This window comes from Periplaneta americana, chromosome 14 (genome assembly GCF_040183065.1).
Source record: "Periplaneta americana isolate PAMFEO1 chromosome 14, P.americana_PAMFEO1_priV1, whole genome shotgun sequence".
NCBI classification, from domain to species: domain Eukaryota; kingdom Metazoa; phylum Arthropoda; class Insecta; order Blattodea; family Blattidae; genus Periplaneta; species Periplaneta americana.
The window spans coordinates 152,189,126-152,209,875 of NC_091130.1; the positions used below are offsets into that span (position 1 = coordinate 152,189,126).

Sequence of the window (20,750 nt, forward strand, 5' to 3'; positions counted from 1 at the left end):
TAGTAGGTGAGATGTGATACTTACCATAAGTTCATTAATACCGTATTTTCTCGAATATCCCGCGCAATTTTTTTGTTCCGAAATATACTAGTAAAAAATACGGATGCGCGGCTTATTCGAAATGAGGTTGGCAACATTGCTCCATTTTCCTTCTCTGCAACTCCTAACATGGTAGCGCGTGCTATTTTCTTTCCGCGCTGGTATTCAAATTGTTAACATTGGTAAATGGCGTTTGGATTTGCAGTACATATTGCATATCAGAATCAAGTTTAATTGATAAGTGCATCTTATATTCTGAATGACCCTCCATTTTTAAGTTCTTGAAATGAATACCACTAAAGACATGAGATTGTGGTCTTTAATTTGCACCGAAAAACTTAAAATTATCAAACACGCGGAGGAACATGGAAATCGTGACGCGTGCTATTAACAAAAATGCGTCCTGTTTCGGGATAAAATGTATTAATTGTTAACTGAATTATAATTGTGTTTAATTGTTCTTAATTTTCCGTGACTATATTATTTCTTTTTGGGGGGAGAGGGGTGACAGGCTTTGAAAAGATAGGCACTAGCATTATTCGAGGGCGCGGGATATTCGAGAAAATGCGGTATATACTTTCTTTTCATGAGAAATGTAGTGCAATCAATCTTAGAGATATTGGAGTGAAGCTCATTCCCGGTTTAATGTAACATTTTGTTACTTGTGCACTCCCATAAGAGAAGTTTCCTATAGAAATACGAGCGTAGGTTTTTATTTAGCTGCTTGATGTATCAGATTTGTTTAGTTTATTCAACATTACGCTCAAGGTAATTGTGATATTACATATAATATTTTAGCTACGTATTACCTCAAAGTTCTTGTGATGTTAACTATTTTTACCTAAAGTTATGTTCCACACTGTAGCATCTTGGATGATAGTTGACTTCTGCTGAGGCGACTTACAGTGTGGCTGATACGTCCCGGTCTTCTGTGAGTTTGCGAACAGTATTATTATTTTTGTAATGATAGAGTTATTTATTATAAAGTTTTGTGTTATTGTTTCCTTTCTGTTTCTGTGTAACATATTTCATTATGTGTGTATGATATTCTTTTTAATAAATAAGTTTTGAAGTTTGAAGTTCACTGATGATAAAGTTGTTCTTTTATTCGTATGATTTATGAATAGATTGCTGTTCCTTGCAAAATAAAATGGAATGATATATTTAATACAGGGTGTCCGGGAAAGACCTGACGAAGAAGAAGTAATTATAGGGGAGACCAGTGTAAAGCGGCCTACCTGGGTAAAACGGCCATGTGTAAGCATACCTTTAGCAGCATTGCCATATTGCCGATTATGTAGTGCACTACGTCAGAACTGCTTCTGAAAGTGGTCTGTAAAGTCGTGGATGGCTGTCTTCACAATTTATGATTATTTCGATATGATAACTGTTTTTGGAGGTTCTGATCTAAGGTATCTACTTATTATTTGATATAATTTCATACATAATATACATAACGTGAAATGTTTATCTACTGCTTGATATAATAGAGGTTATAAAGTTCAACATGCATGTGTTCGAAACTACTTCAAGATGGCGGTGTTATGCTATAAGCTTGTTTGTTAGATGCATGTGTTTGGTGCTTGGCCGTTTTACACCGTGCTTGATGGTTTTACTCTGATATCTCTTACGTAATACATTGAAACACTAGAACTTCTACAAGTAATTCGGTTTCTTTTCCAGTATCAACTAGGCTATAAGTAGACGTATTAGGAAGATTGATAGAAATTCTTGGAGCAGGGAAAATATGAGGGAAGCCATTAAAGCTGTTCAGGAAAATAAAATGAGAACTACAAAGGCAAGCAAAATGTATGATTTGTCTAGAACTAATCTGAGACGGCGAGTCGAAGAAAGGAATATAGATGCCATGTGCTGAAAAACTAAAATAGAAAGCTGAAGCAGCCAGGTTCAAGAAAATAGTTAGAAAAAGAAACATGTATCATAAAATAATTTTGGAAAAGAAGAATACTAAGAACATTGAAATTACAAGTAGCGAAGAGAATGTAGACGATGAGGAAGATGCTGAATGCATATTTTGTCAAGAAAATATTCACTCCATTTCAGCTAGTGGTGAAGGATGGGCTCGCTGTATGTCGTGCATGAAATGAGCTCATGAAGAGTTTCCTGGACTTGATCCTGTAGCAGACGATGATTTCACCTGCGGTTTGTATCGCTAGACTATTAAATTTAAATGTCCTAATTCATGTTATAATTGATACCATATTAATGCTTTCTTTTCAATTATATGATCTTAGTTAATTAGATTAACATGTTCCACTTTCACGATAATAAACAATGTCGTGTAACTATTTGTATTTTTCAACTGAATACGTTTTCTATCATATTTTTTCTAGCATAATATACACTGGGCCGTTTTACACAGATGCCAGTGTAAAACGGTCATTATATTACACTTCTAAAAAATTTTAATTTCGACAATATATATTTTTTCAAAATTTAAAAAATGCCATATCACTGTCCTTGGATGATATACAACTCACACCTTTAAATTTAGACTCTTGAGCACACCGAAAGTTGTGTAAAGTAACACTTAAAATTAAGGTGGCTGTTTTACACAAGTTTCCCCTATATCTGAAACTGTTACAGTTATTACCTCAATGGTTTCACACTTAAAAAGAGAAACTCAATAAGTTTTGTTACCTAGCAGCATGTTACACGCGTGCGCATACCATTGCGCGAGGAGAAAACGAGAAAAATCTCGTTCTGCGCAGCGTATATAGTCAGCCTTGCTCTGAGAACTGAGAATGCAAGTTGTGCGTGTACCAAGTGAACAGCCGAACAATGTTTACCACAGTAGAAAAAGCAGAATGCATTTTGTGACTGGCTGAATTTAAGTCAGTCAAGCGAGTACAACGTCGTTTCCAAACGGACAAGAGCTCACAGTGACAGGTAACACATACCTGGATATGCTGCGAAATTACGCTGTCCCACAACTACCACCACAAACCGTGTTTCAACAGCACGGAGCCCCCCACACTATGCTAACAATGTGCGCGCTTAACTCGACACGTTTCGTGACCGTTGAATTGGAAGAGGCGGACCTACGCCATGGCCATCACGTTCGCCGGACATGACCCCACTGGATTTCTTTCTGTTGGGCTCGTGAAGGACGTGAGTAACGTGGCCGAATCTACGAAGCAATAGGCCTAGTCACACCGGAAATGCTCTCGTGTGCGTGGCAGGAGATTGAGTATCGCCTGGACATAGCCCTGGTCACAAATTCGTGCTCATATAGAGGTACATTAAAACTTATTGTATTTCTCTTTGTAAGTGTGAAAACATCACGACAATAAATGCAATAATTTCAGAGATATAGTTATTTATTTTTCGTCAGGTCTTTCCCGGACACCCTGTATATCCTATATTTCAGCCAAGTCCACATGGAGTAAGTTTGGGACGTTTTATTGTAGCAGGTCAAAAATTAGAAAGAACGCCGTCAATACTTTATTGGCATAGTGTTCTTAGAGGAAAATGAATTTGTTCGGGTTAAATATGACTAAACGTCGTGTGTAAACTTTGTATTAATGAATGATTCAAATTAAATTTATGAAAGAGTGCCCAACAGTCTCGACCCTGTAAGGCCCGTATGGCGTGGGTCGTGTAAATGAACCTAAAAGGGAGAGGTTAAACTAAGGAAAAGAAGAAGAAGAAGAAGAAAGAGTGAGAATTCATTTACTGCTCAGATGTATTCATTGACACAGAATTATGACATTAAAATGGCAAATCCCAAACAAATTTCCCAGAAATGTCATGTTGACAGTCGACCTGGTTGGCGAGTTGGTATAGCGCAGCTTCTATGCCCAAGGTTGCGGGTTCGATCCCGACCCAGGCTGATGGCATTTAAGTGCGCTTAAATGCGACAGGCTCATGTCAGTAGATTTACTGGCATGTACAAGAACTCCTGCGGGATAAAATTCTGGCACATCCGGCGACGCTGATATAACCTCTGCAGTTGCGAGCGTCGTTAAATAAACCATAACATTTAATCATTTAATCATGTAGCCGTGTAAAACGAACTCTATACATCAACCTGTTAGAATATTGGCAACATAATTTCCGATTACTATTGATTTTTAAGTTGCCAATAACTGTATGAATTTATTTCATTTCATAATATGTAGACCTATTCTTATTGTGAAATAATTCATGCAATGTGAATCAATAATTGTAATTAGCTTTTATCTCTTTGTGCTGTCTTGTAATAATGGAAGTGCTAGTAAATCATTCAAAATGCTTAAGCCTCGTTCACACTTTTCAAGTAACTTGAATTCAAGTCGCAGTTCATACATATTCAAGTTATTGTGTTTTCAAGTAGGATAAAATGGCGTCGATGGAAGTTGTGCAATTAGGAATTTCTGTAGTAGCAAGCCTCCGTGCCAGGGAAATGATAAATATATTGCAGAAATGAAAGACGCGTTGTTCAGCATGAATTAGGAATTAGATTAGTAAGAGAAATATATGTATGTATGTATGTATGTATGTATGTATGTATGTATGTATGTCTGTATGAATGTATTTATTTATTAACACTAAACAATAATATTACAATAATTATTTTAATAACATTTATAATAATTACAGCAATACAAAATAAAATAAACGTAAATTTACTTCTAACTATAAATAAATAAATGCAATAAACCTAGGACCTTAAATAAAAACTATGCTATAATAACGCCTACAATAAGCAAAAGTAAACCTGACTTATAAGTACTTCTATTACACCCAACTATTACCAACTGAACTAATTACATATCATCTTAATTAATTACATATCTACTGAATTACATATCATAATTAATTACAGATCAACCTGATTAATTACATAACACAACTTAGATAATTACACTGCACCTACAATTACATTTTCAGTCTAATCTTCTCAACCTTCCCTCAAATGAATTGATTTTGTTAGGACCGCCCCGAAAGATTGCCGCAGGTAAGCTGTTCCATTGACCATTACAAATAGAATAAGTGAAATCTTCAAACAGATTAACAATTCTTAATGTAAATGTAATCAAATATAAGCAAGTCTGATGTACCATAATAGAAAATGATTATCTTGAAGCTGTTACAGTTCCCAAAAAGTCTATCAGCCACATTGAACTATGCCAGTTTCGGCCTATAAATTTCATCGCTTCAGACAACGCTCTTCTTAATCCCTCCTATCTTCCTCACTTCTTCTCTATCTACAGTTTAATGGTTTTTAATTTCCCTTCGTATCTCGTCTGTATGCACGTTAAAATCTCTGCTGTTCACATGTTCAACGAACTCTTCCTTCCTTGACAGCTTCCTTTGCATTTCTGTTACGAAACTTTGCAGTTTTAAAATTCGCAGGCCTTCGTGAATTTTATACAACTTCAGAAACGCAAATACTTAGTCATTATTTCACTTACTAGCCTATATATAAATACTTTTTTTAATAAAAATAATCTGCCCTCAATGAGAGTGACCGTAAAGATCCAGAATAAAAGCACTACAGAATAATTTAGAAAGACAGGAATTGTTTAGTAAAAATCGAGAGAAATGCAAACCCAATACGATCATCAATCGCCAAAATATAAATGATAATGAAATATTTGCATTCAATCCTTAAGAATTTTGAACACAAATTTTTTGAATTTAAAAAAAATCGGAGACCGAATGCTTTTAAAATATCACATGTGAATTTAGGAAGTGAGGCACGCGCACCAAACAAAAGATCAGAAACACTCCACTGACTAGTGGACATGTTATATTTCTCACTTAGGTATGGGATGCAGGACTCATAAATGGATTTCTTCTCCTCATCATGTTGTGCCTGCAGGGCATCCCTCTCAAACCGAATTGTAGGATCAAGAATTATTCTCTTAGATTCAGTCCTGTGGATGGCTGCAATATCTGTTCTTCTGTTCGAATCTAAGGATGAAACGCAGTGGATCTCCTCGTGCACCTCCCATCAACGACGCTTGAGGACATCAGCAATACCGGTCCTGGCCTTCGGGTGTCGATTGTTGCGCAGCAGCTCCGTTTTTCGACAGAACCCCAACACGTGACCAAGAGTTTCCGTCTCGTTGCAGCCGGGATGGCGACAACGGGTTGTTTTGAAACTTCTGCCGGGCACAGAACTAACCGCAGATAGATTGCTGGACATCTTAATTGCATTAATGTATTCTGAAATTGATAAATTTGCTTTTGATGACATCCAGGAATTTGCCTTGGGGCACTCAGAATACAGGATAATACTTTTGCCCTTATGAGGTAATTTACACCATGATTCAAAATTCTGTTCCGCAAGATCTCCCTCAATTGTCGACCTTTAGTGTTGGGAGCAATAGAAGACTTATTGATGTTTAGCCTACGTAGACTCAGTTGCTGTTCAAGGTGCAGGTTCCTTTTATTTTTACGTTTCCTGATAACAGAAAAACAATCAGCTGTTAATTTAACGCTCTTAAAACAGCTGTTAATTTAAATTCCCGCGCTTTTCTTCTTGAATTCAAGTTATCGAGTAACGTTCACACTCTTCAAGTGTCCTTTCAAGTCAAGTAAAAAGGAGAAAGGGATTCAACTTCACTTGAAACTTGAATTCAAGCCGTTACTTGACTTCAAGTCAACTTGTAACATAGTTCACACTTTTCAAGTTAGTCGAATCAAGTGACTTGAATTCAAGTTACTTGAAAAGTGTGAACGAGGTTTTATTGTCGAATGATTAAGATGAATACTGATAATAAGAAGGAACATTCTACTGGGACAACACTTTATTTTTACCAACATTTTTAACATTAGCCTGGCTATACTCGGAAACACTCTTACCCCCCCTTCCATTACAGGAGTTTGGAGTTGCTAGTGCAACATGTAAACAAATCATTTTACTAGCTACAGGAGGAGAGAAAAGTAGTGTATCCATTTATGTTACAGGGAAATATAGTATTACGATTTTCAGTTTGATCATTATTTTACAGTATTTTATCAAAAAACAGTAGAATAGTAACAATTTGTTTATTTTCACAAACTCAAGTCTTCAGGCGGTTATATACATTACGTAATGTCTACTTTATTCAGCATATTACTAACCTAATTCATTCCTGAGAATTTTGTGAGCACTTCCGTAAGAAACCCCAATTTCTACAGTTAACTTCTTGACAGACTTATTAGGACCTCGCTGCATCTTTTACAGCATCTTCTGTCAACTTTGTTGGCCATCTTACACTTTTCTTCCTTTCTGTACACTCTGTTGCTCTAAATTTATCTACCAGATTAATGACATTTCTACGAAAATATTCCGTAATGATTTAATCAGGAAATTGTGAAAAAATAAAACTGTAGTTCACATTCGGCTATATTGTAATTTCAGTTTCCATCATCGTCCTTCATACCTACAAACAGTAAAACAAAACTCTTGTTTAAATAATGCTGTTAAGTACCGTACCATATTATAGGGTACCGTAATTTCGGTAACTCTAACTTCACTTGTGCTCAGTCCACACAGATAAATTCAGTTATGCTACACACCATACTTGTGTGAAAATAAACTTCAATAATATAAGCTCTTTCTTCTATAGAAAATCCAACATATTTCTGAAACACACTGTACTCTGTACCGTTTACTTCACTGCTAGCAACAGGGCCGTAAGTTTGTGTGACTGACGTTATCAAGGACATTAGTGAAAGGGGTGGGAGTCAAGTACATTTATAAACGCAGGTACAATAAAAATTGAAGTAAAAATAAAATGATGTCCCTGTAGCTGCTGCCATTACATAATATTGTTTCAGAGGAGGAAGTCATGCTTTAGTACAGCCGTGGCGAGAACGTGACTCGCGAGACATTGTGGGCTCGCAGTGATAGCTGTGCATTTCGCTTGCTTCTAACCTCCGCCAACCCCCACCCTCTCACTCACTGGAGTCAAACTCCGTTCCATTTGTATTTGTCTCTGACCTGCGAGTGGCATATGTCTCTCTCGAAACCATGTACGAAAGTTCCAAGTAGGATGGGAGGACGCATTTTTTTGCTGTCAATATGATGAGAATATTAAATGTATGATTTGTTCACAAGTAGTACGAGGAAACTGTTGTATAACATAAAACGGCATTATACTACATGTTACTGATGAAACATTAAAATGTTAAGTGTTATTGTTGTTATCATCATCATCATCATCATCATCATCATCTCTGTACGTCGACCATTTTTCAGCAGATGTACGAATAATGCGGTTAGCTCTTCAATTTGAACTCACTGATTTACTATGTGATGTCAAATGAAAGCTAGATGTAAGGACTTGACAAATGTTGAACTTTCACATCTTTGCTAAAAAATAAATATCCGAAGCTTCGTTCTTTCGCTTGCTCTGTTGAAGCCATGTTCGCTACAACTTACGTTTGTGAAAAATTATTTTCAACAATTAAAATAGTAAAAACCAAATTTAGATCACGACTGACAGACAAATACCTTCGTGATCAACTACGACTGGCAGTAAGTGACATAATTCCTGATTTTGAAACTTTGTCTCAGAGACATTCTGAAGACAGTTAATTTTAGGTTGTGATATTGTTCATTTATTGTTCATTCCTTTCTTCGTTACACGTACTAAACATTAGTTTGTAGCCTTGTATTGTATATAATTATATTTAAGTGCTTGACGTAAGGAAAATGAAAATCCGTTAATAAGTCAGACAGTTGCTGCACTTCCCCTTCGGGTGTCCGCCTCCCTCCATAGGTGCTATGCACGTTGCTGGTTACACAGTGGCTCGGCGCACGATTACATTTTCGCCACCGCTGCAGTATATGAGTCACGAATTCCACTGTTTAGTGACTAGCATTAGCAGAGCGAGCGTTGGTATCGTTTGTTGTCTTCTAGAATGGCAGTGACGGTAATACAATTCTAAACAACAGTGTTATCTGGCCGATACTCTCTTTTTTTTCTCTCACTCGAATCCAAATATGAGAGGGATTTCTCGTAGCTTGAAAATGTTGCCTTAAAAAGAACCGTAATCCAAAAAATTCAAATTTGAGGTATTAAGATATTGGTGAGCGTATTGTAGCGGCTATCTACTAAATTTATTTATTTATTTACTCATTTATTTATTTACTTATTTATTTATTTATTTACTTATTTATTTATTTATTTATTTACTTACTTATTTATTTTTAGTTACTTATTTACTTACTTAGTTATTTACTTATTTATTTACTCATTTACCTATTTATTTACTTATTTATTTATTTACTTACTTATTTACTTAATTATTTACTTATTTATTTATTTATTTACTTACTTGTTTATTTATTTACTTACTTATTTATTTACTTACTTATTTACTTACTTATTTATTTATTTATTTACTTACTTATTTACTTACTTATTTATTTACTTATTTATTTATTTACTTACTTGTTTATTTATTTACTTATTTATTTACTTATTTATTTACTTACTTACTTATTTATTTACTTATTTATTTATTTATTTACTTATTTACTTACTTATTTACTTACTTAGTTATTTACTTATTTATTTACTCATTTACCTATTTATTTACTTATTTATTTATTTACTTACTTATTTACTTAATTATTTACTTATTTATTTACTTATTTATTTATTTATTTACTTATTTGCTTACTTATTTACTTATTTATTTACTTATTTATTCATTCATTCATTCATTCATTCATTCGAATGACAGGTACATAGATAACTATCTTTGACCTAAACACAACCTCAAGATTAAACAGTATAACTTAATACAACTTAAAATTAAATATAATAAAGTAACTGAACAAAAACCTTAAATAACTAAAAACTAAGAACTAAACAGAGGCATGAGGCTTCTCGCTTCCCAGTATCTGGCACATTCTGTTAGTTATTTTAGAGCTGGGCGGCGTTGGAGATGATCCCTATTCATCGGTTCTTGAAGGTCACAAAGGGTACAGGTTGGATGTTGATAAATACCGAAACGGTGGAGATGCTGCGCCAAGCAGTCATGACCAGTTGCAAGACGGACTGCCAATCTTCTTGGTCCGTTAGGTATTGATACAAGGTCCTTTCTCCAGTGTTTGCCATATGTTTTTTCTGCAGTCTCATGGGAGTGGATGTTGTGCAACTTCTTTGATGTACAATTTTATTGTCTGGAAGCAGAGTGCTGCATTGGAGTTAAATCGCTCGCTTGACCTCGGTCGAGTGTCGCACCCTCGAGTGAGATACGATCGGTCGTGATACACTCGTAATAAATAGAAGCATAGTACAAGGTCATCTCACCGACATGTCTTATCTTGTATGGAAGGCGACAGATAAGATACACATATGTTTTGCTCACACGGTAAAAATAAGGCTTTATTTTCTGCGTTTATGACAAACGTTTAATGGAACAGTCAATGGAACGTACCAAAACAGGAACATGAAGTTATAAATAAAATAGTATGAAAAACTTCGATATACAGTTATTATTGCTAATTAATAATTATTCAATATTTGATTTACCACATATATAATAATATGGTAGGTCCATACATAGTGTTCCGCCTATATACTGCGACAATGTAGAAACTTTTAAAAAATATTATTGATATAGCAGTAGATTAATAACTATATTAGTACAGAGATAGCGTCACAGAAAATATAATAAAACGAATAATCATGCCTGCACAACTGTTACAGACGCAAAGATTGGTACACTAATTATTAGAGATTATTATTATTAATTATTATTATTATTATTATTACTAGAAAACTTGATACCGTTCTTGCATTATCGTGATTGTGTTCTCCGTTTATAATAAATACATTTACATCCAATAACATCTATCAGATGTGGCAAAAACAAAATCACTCCTGAGTGGGAAAAAAAAACATTTACCTACAACATTTATATTACATTTTAAAGCAAGTTTTGTAGTTGTACTATGGAGAGGTTAGTTAAACACTGCAAAGTTTTGAAATGATAAACATCTATGATGTTACTACACAGTTCATTACCGTAACAAGAACGAATGTCTAACGCTTGGCTTACACCGTTCGAGGATTTATCGCTCGCGACAATTTTACCCATCATGCATGTGCGCTGCCTATCGGATTATGCTATGAACTACTTGGCGCTCGAGCGAAAACGTCCGATGCAGACCTCTGTCTGGAAGGGTGTTGGTTTAGGAGTTGTTTGTAAATTTTAGCACGTTTTTTTGCCAAAGCATCGGCCTGGTCATTGCCAAATAAGTCTACTAAATTAGTTAGTGGGGAAAAAACACCATAGTTCTGAGTTACAGGATTGGAAATTTTCATATCCTAATAGCGTCTTATTTATTAAAAGCAGACAATACCTCTTTCGCTGCATCCTGCCCCCCCATAATAGGATTGTTAGGTAACTTGGCTGGCCTTAGCCAGCATTTAATATCTTTGTATCTGAATTTCGTTGAAATACATGGGATGTTATCTGCTGATAAGACTCTGTGATAACTCGTAAAGGTCTCCTTATCAGTGTGTGTTTGACTTGGTACCGCTTCAGATGTAAGTTCACAATATTATTTCAGTAATTTTCAATTCTGCACAGGCATTGATATTCATAATTTCATATTGTGTTGTCTTGTGTTGTTACAAGTGGAGACTCGAAATTGTGCCTATTCTATCGCAGCAGTCCTGCAATGTATTGTACAGTAGGCCTACTTGTGGATTTGGTTTTAATGTGCTCAACAGAAATAACTACGTATATACCGTAACAAAAATAATTATTGTCCTTCTCGATTCACGTTTTGGTCCATTGAAATCCTTTACGATTTCTAGGGCCGTTTTCATCAACAAATATTAAAAATACACTAACACGTTGTTCACTAAAATTTTAACAGTTATGTTAACATTCTTTTCTGCATTTCGGATCTACTTCCAGTTGGAAGTTTAATAATATTTATGCTCGACCATGCCGAAATGTAGTAATTATACACCTGGTAGCAGCCCTTTAATGGACCTCATTAAACTACACCTATTCATTAAAGTTCAGGTGTTCCACCAATCAGAAAACACCATTGTAGCAATATGAAAGCGCAAGTATCGATTATTCTCGGATATGCAATCGAAAGACAACTAGCGAAACGTCACGGAGGCTGGAAATCCAGTACTGTCGCAGAAGGTTATGTTCTGTTACTATAATAATTAGCGTTAATTGTAAGTAATATTCAAATAAATTCAATTTGTCATCTCGTTTTTCAATGTCTAAATCAATTTCAAGGTTATATCTAGATTAATGTTTATTTTACTCTCTAGATTATATCAAGGTCAATGACAGTTGTTCCTCGGAAAAAAAATCAACACTTTCGCGCGTCTGCGAACATCTCACAATTTACGAGATATTGCACAAGGTCAGTTCCGCTCCCCAGTCAGATAAGAATGACACGAATATTTATGAATAATTTCAAGTTAGAAATATGTTCGAGCATAAAAAGTCGTATGAAACTTGCCTATAATGGTAATTAAGACGCTCGTATGAAAATTATGAAACACGCTTGCGCTCGTTTCATAAACATACTCGCGTCTTAATTACTACCATTATTGGCTCGTTGCATAATGTACTATTTCTTAACTTCAGCGAAAATTGGAAATTGTATGAATCTGGGAGGCCGTGTATGAACTAAAGTTTTTCTGAACTCATTTCACTCGCTCCACGCAGAGAAAACTTGTGCAACATCATGATCTCTTTGACAATTATTATTTACTATTAGAAATGAACCGCAAAAGTGACAGTGTGAAAAGCAACAAAGGATCAAATTTTACAACTGTAGATTTGTGGTCAATTATTTGGGCAATAACATGGTATATTTAGCTTTGCAATAAACCAATTTTGAACAAGAAAAAAATTATGCGCATTACTTATAGAACCGCCTAGTATTAAATTTTCATTAGATATACAGGGACATCATTTTATTTTTACTTCAATTTTTATTGTACCTAAGTTTTTGAATGTACTTCACTCTCACCCCTTCTACTAATGAAGTACCAACTGTCCTCCAGACATAATCAAGGCTGCATATAGTAAACAACACTGAGTTAGTGAGTATAGTACGTTCCAGAAATATGTTCGCGTCTTCCAGTGACGAAAGAGCTTTCAATATTGAACCATATTTTCTCACAGGTACTGTTCGTTTGCCTACGTCGCATCCCGATTTCCCCCACCTGCTTCTACACGCCCCTCTGTAAAAGCTGGGCTGTCTTAGCTCTTTTCCGAAAAGATTAATTTCTGTTAGGAATTGGACGTGTACGTAATATTATACAACTGTTTAAAATAACTTAAATAAAAGGGCCTTGTTAAGTAATTGTCACGTGATTCCCCCCCCCGTCTACGACCCTGCGACAAAACCACTTGAACGGACAGCAGATAGAATTTCTGAGTAATTTTATCTTATCGGATCGGGCAGAAGTGAAGATTGAATTTACAGTACGTAAGGTACTCTTTTATAGAGTAGGTACAGAATTATTTCAACATGAGTTACTAGTACGAAGGACGAAACTGGTAATTGGAATTACACACATTAGAACTGGAGTCTGTATCAAAATGAACCGCCATCATTTTGAAAAATGTGTTTAAATATCCATATTATGATTATTTTTCAATTTAACTTCATTCTCTATAGTGTACGCTAATGTGCTGTAGACAGTATAATATACACTGCATAATGAATACGTCCGTATGGACAGCTCAGTTCGTGAGTAAAAACACTCATTGTTAATACTGTACTGTATTCTGATTAAACAAAAACGTAATGAAAATTATAAAACTCAAAAGCGTGATATTTCCTAGTTTACGTAAATGGATGAACTACTTTTCTTCCCTCCTATACCTAGTAAAGTGATTTGTTTGTATATTACGCCATCGAACTCCAGTCGTGGAAGGGAGTAGCAACCGTTGATCCAAAGGTATAGTCAGGTTAATATCAGAAATGTTAGTAAAAATAAAATGATGTCCCTGTAGAACCGCCTAGTATTAAATTTTCATTAGATATACTATACCTGTTCATCAGATGTAAAATAAGAGCTGTTTAAACAGTAAGTTTTGTTTTTGCATAGAACTGCCTATGAAATGCCTCTGTACAACCAACCCGTTCGTCTGCAGAAGCTGTCACTAGAGCGCTTGGCCAAATACCTGACAAATGTTTGTGTCCGCCTTGTGAATTCTGGTGGCACCTCTACAACATCTTCAAGGGATGCAATTGCAATATGCAAACGTTTGCAATGCATCATTCATGAGAGTATACCGTTCAGTATGGCCAACTGCATCACATCTGTAGGCCTCAAACATTTGAACGGTCGCTACAATGACATCCGAGACTGCATAGAAGATTCATCAAGCATGAATATCCTTAAACACTTCATCAAAGTAGTGTTACATCCCCAGGTTACACAACTTGATATTGCTGATGAGTGGAACTATATATCGAATGTTATTCTAAGTGAAATTGAAACGCTCTCTCAACTCAGAGTTTTAAGATTTTGTGTAAGAAATGAAGAAAGTTACCGAAAAATAAGTCGCTATGATTCATTCAAAAACTTCCTCTCTCAGTGTTTGTACTCTCTGAAGAACTTAAAGTGTTTTATTCTTCCTGAATTCTGTAGTGACTTAATAATTAGTGTTCTCTCGAAGTCTGCAACAGGGTTAACACACCTTGACGTGAGTGGATCCAGTGGTGTTACAGACATGAGCATTGATGCCATATTACATTTCCGGCAACTGCAGAGTCTGGATTTCTCTGGGACAGGAATATCCATGGATGGTTATACATATTTACTGCGTACTTTTGAAAATCGTTGCCGTGTGCAAGAAATCGGGTTCAATTTGTTGGATACTTCGCAGATCCGATCACTTGCTCAGTGGTTTCCAGGTGTTCGTCGCCTCAGCCTAAGTGTTGGTTTTTCTATAAGACTGGACGACACTCTACAGCTCTTTAAAGGATTAGAGGAGCTTAAAATTTCCAGAGGCATAACGGTATTTAAGCCATCTTTCGCAACTCTTAAGGTCATGAAAACTCTGAAGGTCTTGGAATTCGATGTGCGTTATGTGGACGTGCAACATTTCCCCACAAAATGCCCTCATCTAGAGAAGCTCCATATCAAGACAGTGGTTCTGAAGTGTTCGCAGTTGGTAGGTTACTTTAAGAACCTTCGTAACCTCAGTATCTCTACCGTACACTCAGATTCAATCAGTGCTATCTTGGCTGCTACACCGAATCTTGTGACTTTGCATTTACTTACCTCATTGAGGTTTTACAATGACGTTCCCGTTATGGCACTTTGCAGTCAATCACTTAACCTTTTGGAGAATTTGTTTATAGGCTCTCAGACTGGATACATACCTCCTGAAACTTTATCGTTCATCACGAGCAGTTTTCCCTCTTTGAGAACGTGTTTTGTGTTCGGTTGGAGGTACGATGAGTTGGAATGTCTCTATAGGGACTGTGCAGGGGTGCAGTTTGACCTGTTTAAATTTTGGCCCATGCATATGTAATAGATTAGTGAGCACGTAAAACACAAGGAATTGAAGTTCAGTGAGATTTCAAATGTTCATTGTTGAGTAAGTGCTGAGATCCAATGTGATATGTAGACTTCGTTGAATTGCCACACGCAGCATGCAATCAGGTTGCCGATGTACGGTAGTATAGAGATGGTGAGCGACCTCCCGGTCTCATAGTAGCAGCAGTTCATGTTAACATTTGTGACCGGTCCAAATAATAGAGCAGCTACAGCTAATGTATACCTATGTAAGCACTTGTTTTTGCAGTACTGTGGCAGGAATAGTCAAAGCTTAACATTTGTACAGTGCAGACAAAAATTCAATCAAACATACTATAATGAGAGTGTTCCTGTTCTAAACAATTGCCCCTGGAATACCCTTACCCCCGCAGCCAGTCTTGACCCGTTGGGAAACGTGGTTGGATACTGTTAATTATTATGCAGAACATTACGGAACAATAATGGAGATAATTGATGCATTGGATACCACAGATAGTTCCGCTGTTGCAGCTTTCAAATCTTTGCCTACTGAACAGATATTTGAAGATATTCTGTTAATTGATTCTAATTTTAAAATCGTGTCCAAAAGCATCACCCTGTTAGAATCGTCTAAACTATAACTCTCAGAAGCCCTTAATATAGTGGATAAAGTATCACAAACCGTTATCCAAAATAAGAGTTCATTAATTTCAGAAAAAGTGAAATGTAAGTTGAGAAACATTATTGCTACAAAATTCTGCCTATTCACAACTCGTATTATAAATTATGTACTATCAGGTCACGACAAGACGTCTGAAGTTGGTGTAGTAAAAAGTAGTGACCTCCCATTCTTCAAATATGCACCTATTACAACGTGTGATGTTGAACGTACATTTTTCCAATATAAAAACTGTTTAAGTGACCATCGGAGGAGGTTCACTTTGCATTCGCTCAAAATGTACGTAACTCTTCACTGCAATGCACATATTCAAGGATGATATGAGTATCTTACATTTAAGAGTTAATATATCTCACTATAAAATAATTGTGTATTTACATGTTTAGATATTTCCTACTTCAAAAATTATTCATTATATTTCTTAACTGCAGGATACACGTTTTATTGTAACGTAGTATACTGCTCAGTGTTTACATCGGAGGCACACTCCATCCGTTGCACGTCCCCTTCTCATACAGTCTATACTGCGTGCGCAGTAAACCTTACGATTCTCGTGGCAATTCCACGAAGTCTAGTGATATGATATGATATGATATGATATGATATGATATGATATGATATGATATGATATGATATGATATGATATGATATGATATGATATGATATGATGATATATTTTATTCTCGACCATGCCGAAATGCAGTAATTATACACCTGGTACCAGCCCTTTAATGGACCTCATTAAAGTAGACCTATTCATTAAAGTTCAGGTGTTCCACCAATCAGAAACTACTCTTGTAGCAATATGAAAGCGCAAGTATCGATTATTCTCGGATATGCAATGAAAGACAACTAGCGCGAGATTAGATAATATTAAACTCAGTCGAAAAAAAACAACACACAAATTAATATCAATTCACCGTCATCTTCCAGCCTTTCACAAAGCACATTCCCGCAAATTCATTTCACCAATTGCCGGAAAAAAACAATATGGTCGAGCATAAAAAGTCGTATGAAACTTGGCTATAATGTTAATTAAGACGCTCGCTCGCTTGCGCTCGTTTCATAAACATACTCGCGTCTTAATTACTACCATTATAGGCTCGTTGCATAATGTACTAATATTATATTATATTATATTATATTATATTATATTATATTATATTATATTATATTACATTATATTATATTAGGATAGATGAGGGTAATTTTAAACATGGATAATTGTAAACAAATGCTGTGAGAAATACAAAACTCTGAATATGAAAATTTTAATTCGGGGGGAATATTTAAATTAACATGTTGGCTAATCTACAAAGCAGTTTGGCGCCGAATAGAAGTAACTGCTTAGTTGTGAACGAATGTTTTGTAAGAGTCTACAAAAAATGTTGAGAAAGAATTTTGCTTCACCTTCATTTTTGGCATTGTAAGTAAACGTACAGTGCTATTTTTTTAAGAATATGTAGTTTTTATGAGTGATGTATAGTAGTTAACATTTATTGCAATGGTTTTAAGATCTCCCATAACTTCAGTTCATTAAATTAGTACGTGTTTACAATTGCCCGATAGTTTTAATTGTAGACATGTTTTACTATGGTTACATTTCGTACTTTCCAGTAATCAAAGAGACCCCCACTCAACTACACTGTAGAGGATTTAGAGAGGGTTGTCACAGATGTGAAAAATAGTAAGTACAGTTATCGTGAAGCTCAGGAGAGGTACTGAGTTCCTATATCCGTCATATATCATAGGTTAAAGGGACGAAATGTACTAGTGACCAAAATTGGAGTTGGAAGGAGTACAGCTCTTTCTTCTGAAACAGAACAAATAATGTTCAGTGTCTGATAGCCCGTGCGAATATTGGTGTAGTAAGATAGACTTATAAGCAATGGAGAATTAAAGTGAAAGAACATCTGAAGAACTGAGAAGTGGAAGAGAGAGGAATATTGTTAGTGTAATTAAGTGAATTATATATATTTCATCTGATTCAGTGTTGTGGGTTGGGAGTAGTATCAGAGGTATTATAACTGTAGGAGTACTATGGATATAAATTTACGGAAAGAGGCAATAAAAGATATATTGGGAGTGGAGCGAAGAGAAAGAGATGTGGACGTAAGTAAATAAATAGAGGCTAGAATCGTAGGGAGATAATAAGTGATGTAAGTGTTGTAAAACAGAGAAAATGGAAATGTAAACAAATAATTGAGAAGCAAATAGGTGGAAAAGAATGATTAAGAGTAGATATATTTGAGAATAAGGAATGAAAAAAAAATAATGTAAATTATTAAAGAAAGGAATAAGATGAAATATTAACTAGAAAAGCGAGAAATGGAACGGAGACAGTCTAGGTATGAGAGAGAATAGATGATAGATAGGGAAGGATAGATAGCAATTTAGTTAAGGGGTTAGGTACAGCTTACAGAAGCAAAATTTTGGAAATACTCAACATTTTTTTCCTCCATTACTGTACCTTGTGCAATAATGAAAGTGAGTAAGCTTATGTGTAAAAATACTCTCCTTCTGTTATATACAGACGTGGACAAATTATTAACAAAATTGACGATTTTTATGATAATTCTGTTTACAAAATTTGACTTTTCAGTTTAGACTACAATTGACAATTTTGCATATTTCTATCATTACAGTAGACAGAAATATGCAAAATTTAAACTGTAGTTTAAATTGAAGAGCTTAATTTTGTAAAAATATATAATAAAAATCTTCAATTTTGTTAATAATTTGTAAATTAGCAAAAATGTCAACTACAGTCTAAATTGAAGAGTCAAATTTTGTAAAACTGTAAAATAAAAATCTTCAATTTTGCTAATAATTTGGAAATATCCAAAATGTCAACTATTTCCAAATTGAAGAATCGAATTTTTTAAAAATATATAATAAAAACCTTCAGTTTTGCTAATGATTTGTAAATATACAAAAATATCAAATGTAGTCCAAATTGAAGAGTCAAATTTTCTAAAAATATACAATACAAATCTTCAATTTTGCTAATAATTTGGAAATACACAAAAATGTTAACTGTAGTCTAAATTGAAGAATCATGTTTTGTAAAAATATATAATAAAAATCTTCAATTTTGCTAATAATTTGTCCACGTCTGTAAAAAAAAATATGTTTACGATTAAAAAAATTATTTACATTTTTTTTTTTTTCAAAATTCAGTTCACATAACTAAAAAACTATCCAACATTCTGTGATGAAATTCTTTGTGTGTATTTATGCAGGTCATATTTACAATATGATGCAAGACCACTTCTCTACCTTTGATAGATTGTCTGATAAAAAATAAATTCATTAAAAAATAGTCAATTATCAGTATTTTCTTCTAACACAAAAAAAATATATATATATATATTATTTATTAAGGGATGTAGTTGAAGGAGTATGATATTGTAAACATGAGTTTCAGCAATAAAATAAAAAAGAGAGAACATGAAAAAGTTAACAAGTTTATGAGTTATGAGGAAAATACGTCATCACTGCACAGTAAACTCCCACCATTGTGAATGTTGAAAAAAAATAATAACAAAATAAATAAATTTTTTAAATCGTAAAAATGTTTTTTCCATATAGGAGAAGGACAGTGTTTTGCACAAACCAATTTTCATTATTGTACAAGATTACAGTAATGGAGGAAAAAAAGTTGAATATTTCCAAATATTTTACTGCTCTAAGCTGTACCTAACCCCTTAAAACAGAAGCCTAGAAAGTAATCAGGAAATATTTTACAAATGAATGTATTAACAAAAAAGGATGATATATATTAAAGGGATGGTGGATCGAAAAGCAGAAATGTAAAGGTCCACTATAACTATGAATTGCAAAATTGACTGGCAATTAAATACCAATATCAATATTGCAAATAATTCTCCACACAAATGTTAGTATTCTTTTTCATTTTGCATACCCTCTTGTGTATTCACCTGTGGAAGAAAATTCTATTTGCACAAAAAATTATTTAACTCTCTTTCCCCGAACACTATCGATTTAACTTGTTACTGTATTACATCTAATATTTCTGTTTAGTTTACTTAATATAATGGTTCATAGTACACACCGTAATTGTGATATTATTGGGTTGATGCAAAATTTCGTGGCCTTTTTTCGCTGTGACATTTTTTATTACAGATGAATAGAAGACAGAATTAATCTGTAACATATTAGAGTACATTATGTATGACTCCCTACCAACACTGTGGTACTTTTAGATTCCATGTCTGAAGAAATCTGCTGGTTTGGAGGTAAGGGGCTAGGTACAGCTTACAGCAGTAAAAGTTTGGAAATATTTAACATTTTTTTCCTCCATTACTGTATATTGTATAATAATGAAACTTAGTATGTGTAAAATACTGTCCTTCTGCTATACGATAAAATATTTTTACGATTAAAAAATTGTATATATATATATTTTTTTTTTTTCAAAAATCAAATTAATTAATTCATTCATTATATTCCATAGATCTTACATGAGCAATGAAGCTTTAAGATGTGGAACAAGTCGAAATTTTACAATATCACAATTACAATTTTTACGAATTCTTACAATA

General features: G+C 34.5%; 1 protein-coding gene across 1 annotated transcript; it reads left to right on the forward strand.

Moving 5' to 3' along the window:
- Positions 1-11,498: 11,498 nt before the first annotated feature.
- On the forward strand, positions 11,499-18,960 carry LOC138713864 (uncharacterized). The gene is made up of 2 exons (XM_069846328.1): positions 11,499-11,540; positions 14,088-18,960. Exon 2 carries the CDS (start codon positions 14,101-14,103, stop codon positions 15,520-15,522), a length of 1,422 nt encoding a protein of 473 aa, XP_069702429.1. The 5' UTR covers positions 11,499-11,540; positions 14,088-14,100; the 3' UTR covers positions 15,523-18,960.
- Positions 18,961-20,750: the final 1,790 nt, after the last annotated feature.